Raw genomic sequence first — 16,258 nt, 5'->3', positions numbered from 1 at the left:
ATCAAGGCAGAGAAAGTTAGCGTTTTAAGCAGAAAAGAGAGGAAATATAAGAGACTCCATTAACTCTCAAAGGTCGTTGCCCATTTTTTTTCCTTTTTTTTCCAGATCCCCTCCAACTTATCATTGCTGCCAACTCTTGTGATAAAACACAATAGGTAAATGAAAGACAAACATTGGGAGTAAAATTTGTAGATTTTAGTGAAAAAGGAGGATTTACTTTTTGGGCATCAGCTGAATGGTTATAAAGAATAAATGATCTGTCATAGATTGTTTGATCAGTTTGGAGAAGAAGGCTGAAAACATTGTGGACAAATAACAAAACCAAAATCATTACGTAGTCTCGCCACCAGCTCTATTTTATGATAGGTACCAGTCTCAGTGGACTGTTCTATTTACTGGTGTGTGGTGGAAATGGACCATGCCTATCCAGGCCAGGATATATTCATCCTTCTTCATTCAGGCAGTAGATTGAACAGCCTCAAAGCTTGAACAGGACTGAGGAATTTCTTCACTGAACCTATAAAGTTCATAAACTCTGACCTTTAAAGCATGAATCCATAGTTGTTATAGGACTCCATCTAGAGGTAGAAAACTGTATCACATCTTATGCCCCCATGATTGACATCTGGACGTAAGTAAATGTCTAACTCTATTGGCTAATGCTGAGTGGCGCTCAGTTAAAATTGCATCTGGGATGGGGGGTGGGTTTAGCAAAAAATTTTTACTTATTGGTAGGAGGGGTAGGAGTTTCCTTGTGATTTTCTAAAAAAAAAAAATCATGTACATAGTTCTAGCATGGAGAGTAATCCTATATGTGACCACAGCCTGGCCATGACCCATTGACGGCTCTCAGTCATAGGGCGGGATCTAAGATAGTCTCCGTATGCTACTGTACAACAAACTACATGACATTAACACTCACTGCTGTCAGCCTATGGAGCATTCTGCGATACATTGTGGAAGAAGACACAAATACATCCTTTTTCTACATAAACTTAAAGGTGCACTATGTGAGAATATAGTGAGAAAATCCCAAAAGAGTCCAATGTTCAGTCATTTTGGAAGGAAGGTTATACTGAAACATATATGTCCAGCTGGTTGCTGGATTGTCAGTTTTTCTCCTTTCTAAACAAAGGAAGGAGAGACGCAGCTATTTACCATCAGTGAGTGTGGGGTTGCCGGGTCTCTTACAAGTTAACGCTGCAGTGCCGACAATTGTGATGGGGCGACAGCTGGTAAAAAGCTCCAGAGTTGTTTAAAGTGGTTGCAGTAACCTAATTTTACCACAGGAAGTCATTTTTACTTCATTTCTACATACTGCACCTTTAAGAACCTCTATCTGCTCTTGACTCAAAGAAAAGCCCAAGTCTAGATAGTCCAAATCAGATGCCAAAGCCGTTTCAAACGAGCCATCCCCATCTTAGTTTTGCTCAGTCACAGTAAAATCAGGCCCACCAAAATGATAGAGCGCTGTGATTGGCCAGTCACTAGACCGATCAGGGCTGTGGAGGTTCCAATGGAGCGTGGCTAGACCGACGTGCAGAGCTAAGTCACATTGCTTCGGCAACTCTTGATCTAGATTTCTAGGTTAGCATAATTCCTGAAAAGGGGAAAACCCATGATTGCTGCTTTAAGCTGTACTTTACGCCTTGTGCTCCACAATATGATTTTACATGTGTAAAATGTATGTTTTTTTAACTTATTTAAGAGAACCAGAGCTGCACACTCCATCCTCATAGCCTCTGAAGTGTGGCAGAATGACAAAATTTTTGAGTAAATAATCCTGCAATGAGAACATTTCCAGCAGTGGGATAGTTTTTGAGATTAGAGTTGTTTTGTTATAATCCACCTTTAATCTGGTCATTCTCAGACTAGCCATTAGCTTTTCAATCCACTCAGGAAAAAAAATCTTTAAGTAATTTAACAGCTGGACATTTCTATTCTGTGCATTGTATTAAAATTGTAAAGCTAACAAATAAGTAAAGAGGCTATTTGTGCACAAAGCATTGTCCTTCAAAAGACAGATTCTGGTTGGGGCAGCTGTGGCTACATCGTAGCTCATCCCCACCAGTGTGTGGATGTGTGTGTATGGGTGAATGACTGATTGTGTTGTGAAGTGCCTTGGGGGGTTGTAGAACCCTAAGAAGGTTCAAACAAATACAGGCCATTTACCATGTTTTTAAAGGAAAAGAACAGATAGATTAGGTGCAGATCAAGTTGCTTCCTGAAGTCTGATGTATAAATTACACAGCAGTGACATCTAGTGGCAGAAAGTAAAATAATATACTTTGGGCAATATCTTGTCTGATTTCAGATATTTCATTAAACCAATTTCCCAAACTCCTACTATAATTTGACTGGAGCACATGAGCTGCAAATGTAAAGTATGTCAAAAAACCTTCCCTAGGTCTCAAAAATACATGTCACAAATAAAGAACACATTCACACATTGTGCAATCTTCCTTTTGCAGCTTTACATCTTGTTTCTGTTACGTCTCAGACTTGCTCTTTCTATACATCGAGTCATAATCCCAACATTGCTCACTTTTACTTATTGTTTTTAAATTACACTTTGCTCACTGTTGGGGACTGAGGGAGTGGGGACAAAGTTCACAGGACGCTTGTAAGAAGGAGGGGGTGAAGAGGAGGAAGGTTAGAAAAAAAGGAAAATTGACCTTTGAAAGCAAAACAGCAGGTGGAGAGCTAAAACCAGGCAGCTCAGGACACATCAGGAGCGAATTCAACACAGGAAAATGAAAGTATACTTTCTCCTTATTTGAAGAGAGGCTGATCAAGTCATTATGAGGCCCAACAGTGGCGGTCCAGCTGCTATTTGAGTGTGACAGAACACATGCGAGTGCTGTTTGTTTGTGAAGCAGAAGTGTGATAAGAGACAGGACAAATGGAGGGAGAGGAGAGGGCAGCCAAAGCAAGGCCGAGCCGTTTGACCGCCCTCCAGGAGCAGCTCATCTGGGCCCTGTTGGAATCTGGACTGTCCCGGGATGTCCTGGTCCAAGCCATGGGAGAACTAGAGCGAAACAAGGCCACTGCTGGGGCTGAGAGGGGAGAGAAGGGAGATGGAGAGAGCTCAGAGGAAGGAGAAATGGACTTCCCTCCACCTATATTCCGAGAGCTGGAGAAGCTTCCGCCAGAGGAGGCATCCAAACTGAGGGCTGAAGTGGAACGGTTACTGCAGTGAGTAGATTCCAAATTCTCTGAAAGCTCCACGGCATCTTCTTAATGTCTCCCTAACTGCTGTGCAGATTTACTGTTCAGCAGGACCTGAGTCATATATAAAAATCGAGATCTTCAACCATTCTTTTCCTTGTCTTCCTCAAAAGAAACCTTTGAGGACTGAAGCAGCAGTTTTTTTCTCTACACCGCTAATCCTGAGTCTCTTTTCTTTCCCCAACTCTCCCTCCTTCACTTGCTTCTCTGTTTCTCTCTCTGCAATCTGGCTTCTGGAGGGAATTTAAAGAGGGTTCCTCCTTTGCTAGTTACTAATTACCTACCCTCATCATTATTCCCTTTGCCATTTCTTAATAAATAATCTACATGCATACAGGTAGGTGAAGATTAATGGAGTGAGGCTGGTCATGAGTGACTGTGTTTGCATAACGCTTAAGCCAACATTTCTGCCTTCAGTTTCAAGACCTGATTAGGAACTTCTCCATGCTTTTCTTTAAATTTCTTTTATGACCAAACCTGCAATACCAACAGTTTAATTAAAAAAACACTATAAGTGATTAAATCATGAGAATAATCCTTAAATGTGGGGGGTTTGAAATATTGTGCATTTTCATTGCTTTGGGCTGAGAGCGATAGCTCTATATTAGACCCCATAAACCTTTCACACGTTTTTCCTCTCCAGTGATCTAAAAGAGCTGGACTTTGCTCCTGTGTGCTCGCTCTCTTATCTCACTCTGTCAACAAGCTCCTCTGAAACTTCCCTCTGAGTGACCATACTTTGACTCTGATGTTGTCACAGCCTACACTTCACTAGAAACTGGTAGCTGTCTGAAATACCCTGAAATATGTCGGAAAAGAACACATCTCTCTCGTCCAGCAAATGGCTACGCACACAAGATTTTACACAGAGAGAAAATAGAAAAGTATGTATTAGTAAGCTCTAGGTAATAAATATTTTCAACTGGAAATAGATGATCAAAGCAGCTACAACCCACCCTGTGAATTAACTGTGATTTACCACATTATGTGGAAAGCTGAGTCCAATTCCACCGGTCACACCCAGACTTAATTACTAAAAGACCTGTTGTAAATATGTCTGACAACATGACGTATGTTAAAAGACCTCAAAAAACAAAACACAATGCCTCCTTCTGAAGAAAGTCAACCACAAAAGTAATCAGAACCTCTAAAACACGGCGGGCCTCACTTGATTCAGGGTAAGGTCAGAGGTCATGATTCAACAGTAGCAAAGAAGCAAAGGACACAATTATCTCTTTGGAATATTTCTTCAACCAGAAACTATGCTGATCAAAAATCATACAATAGACAATTTCATATTGAAAAAGAACCTTGATGGTCTAAAATGTTTGAGAAAGTATTCTGTAAAAGTGCATTTTAAAAAAAGTCAAACACGGTGGTGGTAGAGTGATGTTCTGGAGCAGCATTGGACTTAATGAAACCATATCATAACATAACAGCTTTATTTATATAGCACCTTTAAAAACAGCATGACAGCTGACCAAAAGTCCAAAGACTCCATAATGATAAAAGGACAAAAGAACAGACTAAAACCCATGCAAACATTAGGTTGAAGAAAAAAGAATGAGATACAATTAGAAAAGGGTTAACAACCACAGCCCCAACGAAAAAATGTCTCTTTAGAGAAAATTTGAACCTGGCTAGAGATGGAGCCTGCCACACATGGACAAGAAGCCCAATCCAAAGCTTAGTGGTGGCAAATGAGAAGGCCCCAGGCCATTCAAGCAGGGTTTGAAGATGAAGGAGAGAGGAGAGGAAGTGTTACACAGAAAAATATTTTTGAGTTGAAAAAAATTGTAAGAATATTTTTGTTGCCATAGAAAATCAGATGCAAGCCAATTTTTAACCTCTGAGAGACATGAGAGTATAGCTCGGGGCACACAGAAGACCGATGTGCTGCAACACGTCACAGCAGCGACGCCATTAAAAAAAGCCATTAAAGTTACTGAGAGTGGCTACACAGGGAACACAATGCCACGTCCCAGAAAGGCTAGTCTGCACGGATGCGCTGAAGATAGGCGACTGTTCAAGTTCAAGAGCCGTGGCGTGGCTGTTTCCAACATTGTGGAGTACTTTACAGAAGACATTGTGACGCGTCAAGGCTATACAGCACAAACCCAACCGCCACAGCATAAACAAAGAACGTATAAATGCTACTTGATTACAGTATTGATAACTTTAAAATACTATTGATCTTAAAATATTCTAATAAATAGCTTACTTACCCATTGTTAATGAATTAGAGTCTCACAAAACACAACGGCAGGTCTGATCACATATAGACAAAAGAGTCACTTTCCTCTTCCTGTTCTCAATTTCCGCGGGATATTGTGACTATTGTACGATTTTCCGAGAAGCGTTCAGCAGCGTAGCGACTTACCAAAACCGTGGCACAGCGCAGTTGTCTTATGTGTACCCTAGGCTTAAGAGTACTGAAAGGCCAATTGAAAGCCAAATAAATCTGACAATTGTCAGCATATAAGTGGTAGTTCATGCCATGTTTTTGGCAGGATTTTTCCAAACTGAAGGATGTAGATTGAGAAATGAAGTGGTCCCAATATCAATCCTTGAGATACTCCCCAGGGAAGCGGCACAAATTGAGAGGAACTGTCATCAATGTTAATGCTAAAGGATCTATCTGTCAGATAGGATGCAGGAGCAGAATAATTTAGGAGGGGCTTCTTTACCTCCCACCCACGCTTCAAGCCTTCCAAGCAAGATGTTGTTATCAACTGTATCAAAAGCCACTGACAGGCCAAGAAGTAATTTCATAACACAAGAGCCTTTTTTCATGGACACCAGGATATATGGTATTTAATAACATGCATATTGGCAGTACTATGATTTGGTCTGAAACCAGATTAGAGTTTTTCTAGGAAATGAAGATCCTCAATTTGAAGTGAAAGCTGAGCATAAGCTCTTTTCTCCATGATTTTAGATAGAAATGGAAGTTTGGAGATTGGGAGAAACCATAAAATCTGCTCTCTACCAGAAAACCCTAAAGGATATGTATAACTTTTGACCTTAAATAGGTCGTCTGGGCTGGAAAACCTCCGATTTGACTGAATTTAAGCAAAGCAAAGAAGAGTGGGGCAAACATTTTCCAGAGATCTGAAAGACGCAGTCACTGCCACCAATAGTGTTGAAATCAGTGAGTAAGTTTAGGCTCTGTTGGTTTGGATAGCTTTTTCCTTTAATAAATGAAATCGTATGAAAATTGCATTTTGTAATTACTCAGGGTACCTTTGTCTCATACTGAACTACGATTGCTGATCTGAGACTTTAAAGGGTTTTTTAATAAAAATGCTAAGTAAATCTCTAAGGTGGCGATAGCTTTTCAAAGTTTTGTGTTTATGTCCATTTCTGCCAGAGATTTGGAAATTATCAAATATGTAGTAAATGTATTAAGTTCCTTCACCTCTGCTGAACAGGGAAGACCCCTGGCATGTTGCAAAAATGGTGAAAAGCTACATGCAGCAGCACAACCTACCTCAGAGAGAGGTGGTAGAGTCCACGGGACTCAACCAGTCCCACCTCTCCCAGCACCTCAATAAAGGCACACCCATGAAGAACCAAAAGAGAGCCGCCCTGTACAGCTGGTACGTCAAGAAGCAGTGTGAGATCAGCCAGCGTGAGTACATAAGCTTTTGTTGAGCATGCTCTTCTTGCTGTGGAGACACACTGGTCACGGTAACGTCTTTCATTCCTCTCCAGAGTTCACCAATGCTAAGCACGGTCTAGCACCTGCAGAAGAACAAGGGGAGGAGACTAAGAAAGGACGCAGGAACAGGTTCAAGTGGGGTCCAGCGTCCCTGCAGATCCTCTTTAACGCCTATGAACGACAGAAGAACCCCAGCAAGGAAGAAAGGGAAGGACTGGTGGAGGAGTGTAACAAGTAAAGATCAGACCTCAGTGGGGTTAAATTGGCCAGATAATACCTGAATTATAAATGCTACGTGCTTCAAATTGATCTAGTCTCACATGTTGAGATGAACTTTAATCTAATCTATATCTTTCCTGAAAACATGTTATATGTGAAATGAACATATTTTATAAATAACTGTTGTTAAATTCAACATTTTTCACAAAATTAAGCCATTTATCAGTTTATGTTGTATCCAAATCAGGGCCGAGTGTCTCCAGAGAGGGGTATCTCCCTCCCAGCTAGCAGGTCTGGGCTCCAACCTGGTTACTGAGGTCCGAGTGTACAACTGGTTCGCCAACCGCCGTAAAGAGGAGGCCTTTCGCCACAAGCTGGCCCTGGACACATCCTTCACCACCCAGTCGGCTCCCTCCTCCAATCACGCACTTCCTCCAAGTCCTGAACATGGTAAAACCTCAGCAACCCTCGCATCTATGAGGCGATGATTGTAAAGGAAAAGGTTAAATGTAAACATTTATAAAGTAGAAATCTAAATCTATAGTAAAAACGAAGAAGGCGACCAAATTAAAAGCAGGGGTCATTTGGAAACCTTTTCTCAGAATTTAAAGCTTGTGTGTCATGCTGAAACAGCTTTTCTGTGGAGAGAGTACTTGACTATACTGGTTCTGATGTGTGTGTTAACCATCATTGTTGTATTTGCTCTGAAACCTGACCTGTCATTATTATCCAGGTGTGAAATACAGTCAGCACATATTATGTGAGCCAGCTAGCTCAGTGAGAAGCAGCGCAGGGGAGCGAGTGGGGCATCTTGTGGTCAGTCCCGTCCAACTGGAACCCAGCCACACACTCCTTGAGAACCATAACCCTAAGCTGGTGAGATGATGTGCTCCTGTATTCTTCGTCAGCCATCAAAGATGCCATCATGACCATGCTTTTTCTTTGATTACAGGTGTCCAGCAGTGGCCCACTGCCCCCAGTAAGCACTCTGACCTCTCTGCACAGTCTGTCTGCCCCCCCTGCCTCCTCACAAAGCCTCATCATGGCCTCAGTGCCCAGCGTCATGAGTCTCGGGGAGTCTTCTCTTCTCATCGGTAACACAGATGCTTCATTTTTCAGGTTATGTCTAGTGTTTGGTTTTTACTGTGACGTCTGATGTTTCACATACAGGTTTAGCTTCCACGCAGCCTCAGACCGTTCCTGTCATAAACAACATGGGAGGTGGTTTCACCACCCTCCAGCCGATCTCATTCCAGCAGCAGCTCCACACATCCCACCAGCAGCAGATACCTCAGCAGCTCCAGAGCCCCTTCATGGCGACCATGGCACAGCTGCCATGTCACAGTAAGACCTCAACAACATCACAGCAGTTTAACACAAGAGCTGAATACTGAGGCGCCTGTTCTTCCTCATAGTGTATAACAAGCTGGACTCACCCCAGTACCACTCATCCAGTTTGCTGTCTCAGGCCATGCTCATCGCTGACAGCAGCAGTCTGGGGACACTCACCAGTCTGGCTGCAGTCAGACAGGTACTGGTTCTGATGGGTTTGTTGCTCTCTCAGAGTCTCAGGAATCTAATCTTCACATCTTCTTCCTCAATTTGGTTTTGTTCAGATCCTAACAGCAGATCCAGATGAAGACACAGACTCACCTATACAGGAGGATTCTTTACACTTGCAGCCACACACACCTGTGCCAGGTAAAACACACTTAATACAGGCCTGCTGAATGTGTTGCAGACATTACCAACAGATCCCCAACATAAATCAAGGACTGAGCCTTTTTAAAAGGCACTTTGATTACCTGAGTTGTTACTCACTCATTAATTGTTTTTATAGTTATTACAAGCAATTAAACATCATTTTAGATTAAATGTTAAAAGTTTCTTTATGATGGGATTAATTTTAATGTTTGACATTTTCTTCAGTAACATTACAGGTGCTGCCCAGTAAATTAGAATATCATCAAAAGGTTGAAAATATTTCAGTAATTCCATTCAAAACGTGAAACTTGTACATTATATTCATGCAATGCACACAGACCAATGTATTTCCGATGTTTATTACGTTTAATTTTGATATTTATAGGTGACAACCAATGAAAACATCAAATCTGGTATCTCAGAAAATTAGAATATTCTAAAGGCCAATGAAAAAATGTTTGTTTCTCTAATGTTGGCCAACTGAAAAGAATGAACATGAAAAGAATGTGCATGTATAGCACTCAATACTTAGTCGGGGCTCCTTTTGCCTCAATAACTGCAGTAATGCGGCGTGGCATGGACTCGATCAGTCTGTGGCACTGCTCAGGTGTTATGAGAGCCCAGGTTGCTCTGATAGTCGTCTTCAGCTCCTCTGCATTGTTGGGTCTAGCGTATTGCATCCTCCGCTTCACAATACCCCATAGATTTTCTATGGGGTTAAGGTCAGGCGAGTTTGCTGGCCAATCAAGGACAGGGATACCATGGTCCTTGAACCAGGTGCTGGTGGTTTTGGCACTGTGTGCAGGTGCCAAGTCCTGTTGAAAGGTGAAGTCTGCATCCCCATAAAGTTGGTCAGCAGCAGGAAGCATGAAGTGCTCTAAAACTTCCTGGTAGACGGCTGCATTGACCCTGGACCTCAGGAAACAGAGTGGGCCAACACCGGCAGATGACATGGCACCCCACACCATCACTGACGGTGGAAACTTTACACTGGACCTCATGCAACGTGGATTCTGTGCTTCTCCGCTCTTCCTCCAGACTCTGGGTCCTTGATTTCCAAAGGAAATGCAGAACTTGCTTTCATCAGAAAACATAACTTTGGACCACTCAGCATCAGTCCAGTCCTTTTTGTCCTTGGCCCAGGCGAGACGCTTCTTGCGCTGTTTCTTGTTCAAGAGTGGCTTGACACACGGAATGCGACACCTGAATCCCATGTCTTTCATGAGTCTCCTCGTGGTGGTTCTTGAAGCGCTGACTCCAGCTGCAGTCCACTCTTTGTGGATCTCCCCCACATTTTTGAATGGGTTTGTCGTCACAATTCTCTGCAGGGTGCGGTTATCCCTAGAGCTTGTACACTTTTTTCTACCACATTTTTTCCGTCCCTTCGCCTGTCTGTTAATGTGCTTGGACACAGAGCTCTGCGAACAGCCAGCTTCTTTAGCAATCACCTTTTGTGTCTTGCCCTCCTTGTGCAAGGTGTCAATGATTGTCTTTTGGACAGCTGTTAAGTCAGAAGTCTTCCCCATGATTGTGGTGCCTTCAAAACAAGACTGAGGGACCTTTTAAAGGCCTTTGCAGGTGTTTTGAGTAAATCAGCTGATTAGAGTGGCAGCAGGTGTCTTCTATATTCAGCCTTTTCAGAATATTCTAATTTTTTGAGATACCAAATTTGGAGTTTTCATTAGTTGTCACTTATGAATATCAAATTTAAATGTAATGAACATTGGAAATACATTGGTCTGTGTGCATTGCATGAATATAATGTACAAGTTTCACGTTTTGAATGGAATTACTGAAATATTTTCAACCTTTTGATGATATTCTAATTTACTGGCCAGCACCTGTATATTAGACATTAAGCTACCCCGTTGTTAAAGAGATACCTATTGTTTGGGTTTATTGTTGACAAGCGTTAGAGGACATGTTTAATAAATGAAAGGGTCGTTTTAACAGCTTACAAACCAAAGTGATACAAATCGGGCGTTATGGAAGAAATAAGTTATCTTTTTTACACAAACAGAAAAAAGGTTTACAGAGTCCCAGGCCTTGTTTCTTTGTGCTTTTCTTGTCATCTGTTTAAAAGGCCTTGGTCGAAATTCCTGCAGGTTTTTCAAAGGTTGTCTTTAGATTTATGCTGATTTTTTGTACCCGGAGAAAGTCTTTGTTACTAAGCCATACAAGTCTGGCCTATAAATGAAAAGAGTTTCTAAACTCAAGGTTTAAACCATTGTTGTTTTGACACATAAGAAACAACTTTCACCACGGGGTCTACAACTTTGTCTTGTTTTTAATTGTTGTTTTTAATCTGTTTAATTTTTTTTATCTTTTGTTGTATTTTTTAATGTGCTTGCTTTTTATTGTTGTGTTCAGCACCTGTATGTAGAGCTGAAGTAAAAAATGTCATCCTGTGGTTAAATTTGATTACTGCAACCACTTTACATAATTGTGGAGCTTTTCGCCGGCTGTCGTCAAAGTACAATTGTCGGCTGCAGTAGTTTATACTTCTCTGAGCTCCACAACGGAGACACCCACATGGAGTATTGGAAAGAATTCCACATGTGCAGGCAGCGGAGTGTTGCAAAACAATTCCCCACTAGGATAACAAGAGGGCGTTGCCCTTTTCTGTGGTCCTGCCACCAGAACACTCGTGTATCTGGTCCACGATTGTGTATTTACTAATGTGTTTATGTATTTCAGAGACTTTATAACACAGACAAATTTGTCTTTCGTTCTCCGCCACCTCTAAACCCACGTTTCCCATCATTTCCATCCATGTTTTTTGTACTCCTTCAGTCACGGGTGAATAAACGTTCATGTTTTTGGACTTTTTCAGCGATGCGTTCTTCAATCTGTTCTGGGTCTGCCGCCAGATAGCTTTTTACTTTTTAATGAGGCAAAGGCGGTGCTGGTAATGAATTTACAGGAAGCGGCGTCCTGACTAGTCACAAGCTTGCGGTCTCCGTCACTTTCGACGGATGTTTAAAATTTTGGGCATGTCTCCATTACCCTCTGTGAGCTCGTCGAAGAGCCCTTGCGCCAATGGCGTGTAATGGCGTTGCGTGTCTCGGCACCGACGCACACGGAGAAGTATAAATCAGGCTTTAGCTCGCAGAGACATGACAACCTCACGCTCACTGATGGTAAACAGTAGCTACGTCCCTCCTTCCTTTGCTTTGAAAGGAGAAAAGCGGACAATCACCACAGCCAGCTGGATATGAAATGTTTCAGCATAACCTTCCTCCCAAAATGACTGAAACATTACTCTTTTGGGATTTTCTCACTTTAAAATTCTTATTATATTCATACATATTGCACCTTTAAAGAAATGTTACCAATATTTATTTACTAAAGATAATTCCATATAGTTTCAACTTTTAATCCTAAATCTTCAAATTACTCTTAACTGCTGTGTATAAAACTAGTTGAATATTTAATCATTTGGTCTTCTGTCAAAATGGATTTTTAAATGTCTGCCAAGTTAGCTGCAGTGATAATACTTATAACAGCAACATTTTCTGGACAAAAGCTTGAAATGAACATATTTTCTAACTTTTGTTCCCAGCTGCTTCTGAGAGCCTGGAGCTGTATCCTTCCTCCCAGACAGAACGTCATCAGCCTCACCTCCTCTCATCTTCACCCACAGACATCAGCTCCTACATGCCTTCACAAATGGTCTCCACAGCACAGTAAAACCTTCTCTGGCTCTTTCGTGTCTCCTGCCCTTCAGCTGGACTCTAAAGCCTGATGGGGTTTTGGGACGGGCATCTACAGCTGGTGTACCTTTCCAGATAAACCTGGAGACAGAAGGCTATAATCACGATGTCTCAACTTTATTCAAGTGTAGTCACAGAAGAGACTTACTGAAATCAGCAGAGGATTAACAAGATCAACACCAGCATCTATTTTTATTAAAATAATATTCTGTAAAATTAAAAACTTGTAACTTCTGGTATAAATGCAATTTATATTCTTTTTAAATTTGCAACCAAAATGCTTTTTTTAAGTTTTCATGAGAATTAAGTTTTTGAAACGAGCAAAATGAGTCCCTTCTTTATTCTGAAGCCATTTTAATCCCAAAACTCACTTCAACACACAAACAAAAACCCACAAAAATGTTTACTGTCAAATCTCAGCTCAAAGTTTCTTTGTTTGTGTTTATTTTTTGTTTTGTTTTATTTTCATGTGTTCCTGCTCCAGGTTCCTGTGCTCACTGCTGCTTTCATCATGAGCATCTTCACCAGAGTCCACTTGCTCACTCTCTCCATCATTTTGTTTCCTCTTTTTCTTTTTCCTGACAACATGACTCGCTTCTTCCTTTGCAACTTTCTTCTTTCTCTGTGTTTTTTCTGAGTTGTGAGGCTCTGATGATGAAGAGGATGCAGTGGAGGTAAATGTTGATGAAGGCAACAGATCTTTCACTGACACCACTGCCTCCTTCAGCCTTGTTTCCATTTCACTGTCGCTGTCACTGTAAGAGGCAGAGAAATGTTACACAGAAGTCAAACTGATAATTAAATCTTTCAAAAATAAATAGATAAAAAAGTGAAAAACCTTGAGCTGGGAACAGGCCGACGCCTCACTGGTTCGGGAGGATTATCAGCTTTCTGTCCAGGGATGGATGTAGAAAACAGATGAAAACCTAAATGAAAATAAATAAATAAATAAATAAATAAGTTTAAAAAAATATTTTTAAAGGGTAAAAACAAAATCTGCTTAAAATGCTGAAACGTTACCATCACCAATGTCATCACTGTTTGTAGTTTCCAAACAATTTAAGGTTTTAGGCTTCATTTCTGAAATGCAACTGTAAATCACACAACACTGATTAAAATCAAATTTCCCAATATCAGTACCATATTTTCCTATCAAGTTACCTGTCAAGAAAATGTTCCAGCTTTTTAGCCACATGTGTTTGAAATCCTTTGGTGACCTGGAGCTCGTTGCCATCATGTTCATGAGCAGCGACAACAATACTGTTACAGGACAAAAAAAAAAAAAAAAAAAAAAAAAAAAAAAAAACAGTAAAGAGACCATATCATGGAAAATCCACATTTTGGAGCTTTTTACTTTGTGACAGTTAATTCCTCATGAAAAATACCCCCAACCCCTTTTTTTTGGCAGCGTTTATGCATTTTCCTGTCTCAGCTGCAAGTTTTAAGATTTTAAGGAAAAGCCTTAAGATACTGTTGTCCGTGATGCACTTTGTGACTTGTCAGTGAAAGTGCTATAAAAATAAACTTACTAAGATGCTGTTGTAGTTGAAGTGGACACAGGCAGAGCTTCAGAGTGGTTCATTTCCAGGAGCAAACTCTGGCTGATGAAAATAACTCGCATCTAAGATGAAATTGCATCTCAATAGCGCTATTGTGCCTACCTTTGCTCTCACGTGTTTAAAATAGCATGATCTGGGTCCTTTAAGCTTTATGTTATTGTTCAAAAGTACACCTGCATATTTGTGCCACAAGGAGAAAAAAAATAGGAAGTGATGACAGATGAGTCAAAAGATATGCATGCACACGTGTATGAATGAACACAGTGAGTGTGTTTTGATCATCGACATAATATGGTTTTGATCTATTCTGTATTAATACTGATTAAGGTTTGTTTTGACCGAAGATTCTAGCTTTGGTGTGTTTTTCACTCTGTAGACGCTAAAATACGGAGCAGTCATTTAGCAGCAGCAGATCTTCATTTAATCAGCAGGGCCGAGCTCAAATCGTGGCGGTGGCAGCCTCGCAACATCTGAAGCTTACAAAATATTTATTTTTCTTCAGTAAAATACAGCGCAGATTTAGATGCGTTCTCCGCTATTTTGTAACTCGCTGCCACCTAAATAAAATTAAATACAGGCAACACACTGATTTAGCATGTTAAGCTAACGCGCACTTCTTTGCTGCCCCACCTAGATTTTATCTACATGTTTTTGTTGGTTTTTAAATGGTTTTATGTTTTTATTTTTTATATTAATTTCTGCTGTGCAGCGCTTTGTTTGGTCCTTGGGCCATGTGAAGTCGCTATATAAATAAAGTTTAGTAGTAGTAGTGATTCGCATTATAATACCGACTCACCGCTTTGAGTCTTTCACTTTGCGGTCTCCATCTGGAAAAATAAAATAAAATCGTTGTCAGCCTTTGCTTCAGAAAGATGCCTCATTTACACAAGTCTTAAACAACTACTACAATTCACTACTACAAGTGGTATTCTCGTCTAACTAAAACGTTTATCAGTATTAACTACTTACCCTGAGACAAAAAAAATTATAAAAATAAACACTTACCTTTTGTTTTGTTTGTCTGAGTGTCCCAAACTGCCTCTCGACACTTTCTAAGCTCTTCGTCGTCGCTACTTGACTCCTCAGAAACCATCTCTCTAACGTGGGCCGCCATATTGGCCCACGTGCTGTTGTTTGCGTCCAGCTAAGGATTCTGGGTGATGTAGTCTTTTAGTACCAAATAACACTACTCATTTTAGCCGCTTTTACTCAAACAAAAAACTTTGTAAAACAAAATGTTGCAACAAAACAAACTATTCTCTGCCTGTGTACAGCTGAATTAAGCTTTATCTACATGCAACTTCAAACTTCATTTTCAAGAGAATATAAAATTAAATAAAAAACATTTTGTTTAGCCATTTTTATTCATAAGAATTCTGCTAACACATAATAGCGTCACTTGTAAAGTCCAGCAATATAAAAAGTATACAACATGCAACATGTAACAGTAAAAGTAGATGTTTGAGTCCATCACATGGTCTTTTAGTGCAGATTTTAGAATTGTGTACAAATCTCAAGGCATTTCAGTAAACTACTACTCACATGTTGAACAGCCAGCAGCTGTCTTACATTCATCCACTAAATCCAACATTTATAAGGACCTATTAAGTAAAGTGTGACTGATATCCCATCTGTTCAGGTTAATAATGGCCTACTAAATGTTGAGTTACTAATCAATTTGTAAAAGTTAGTCTTCTAATGTCCACGATTATTACATGAAATGTTAGAACTGCTTCCTACTGTATTCAAGGCACCAGTATAAGATGAAATATTTAACAGAGGTGGTAAAAAGAGGAGTTAAACCAATTTTGCAATTGCTTGTGGCCATGTTTTCTCATTGGTCAACAAACATTAACTTTCCCAACATAAAAAATAACACCAGCAATCAAGGCACTTTTCTGATTTGCAGCTATAAATTTGACATTAATTGTTTTCACCTACTCATAGGCCTCCTCACTTATCAGGGTTGCCACCCTGGAAATGGAAAACAACTAAACAGCATCACAATAAATTATCAGCCAATCAAATCAATATAAGGTTTTCTATAAAGTATAAGCTCAATCAGTCCAAGACCAATCATAGGGCTGGCGTGCAAAGTAGCATCAGAAATGAGTTCCACAGTTGTAGATATTTGATGAAAATGGGTTAAAACTTGCTAACTGTACATGTTCCTG

At 40.4% G+C, this 16,258-nt stretch overlaps 2 protein-coding genes across 2 annotated transcripts; one reads left to right on the top strand and one right to left on the bottom strand.

The window, feature by feature from the left end:
- Positions 1–2,764: 2,764 nt before the first annotated feature.
- hnf1a (HNF1 homeobox a) lies at positions 2,765–12,851 on the top strand. The gene is made up of 10 exons (XM_015972034.3): positions 2,765–3,195; positions 6,660–6,859; positions 6,943–7,123; positions 7,356–7,558; positions 7,842–7,984; positions 8,061–8,202; positions 8,279–8,452; positions 8,524–8,639; positions 8,725–8,809; positions 12,375–12,851. Exons 1-10 carry the CDS (start codon positions 2,903–2,905, stop codon positions 12,500–12,502), a joined length of 1,665 nt encoding a protein of 554 aa, XP_015827520.1. The 5' UTR covers positions 2,765–2,902; the 3' UTR covers positions 12,503–12,851.
- On the bottom strand, positions 12,848–15,343 carry c17h12orf43 (chromosome 17 C12orf43 homolog). Its single transcript, XM_015972035.3, has 6 exons — positions 15,090–15,343; positions 14,881–14,911; positions 13,687–13,785; positions 13,546–13,616; positions 13,364–13,451; positions 12,848–13,280 (listed from the first exon to the last, which is right to left on the bottom strand). The coding sequence occupies exons 1-6, from the start codon at positions 15,196–15,198 to the stop codon at positions 12,968–12,970; spliced, it is 711 nt and encodes a 236-aa protein (XP_015827521.3). The 5' UTR covers positions 15,199–15,343; the 3' UTR covers positions 12,848–12,967.
- Positions 15,344–16,258: the final 915 nt, after the last annotated feature.

The sequence above is a fragment of the Nothobranchius furzeri genome, chromosome 17, assembly GCF_043380555.1.
Source record: "Nothobranchius furzeri strain GRZ-AD chromosome 17, NfurGRZ-RIMD1, whole genome shotgun sequence".
NCBI lineage: Eukaryota > Metazoa > Chordata > Actinopteri > Cyprinodontiformes > Nothobranchiidae > Nothobranchius > Nothobranchius furzeri.
This window is presented reverse-complemented; position numbering and strand designations above follow the sequence as displayed.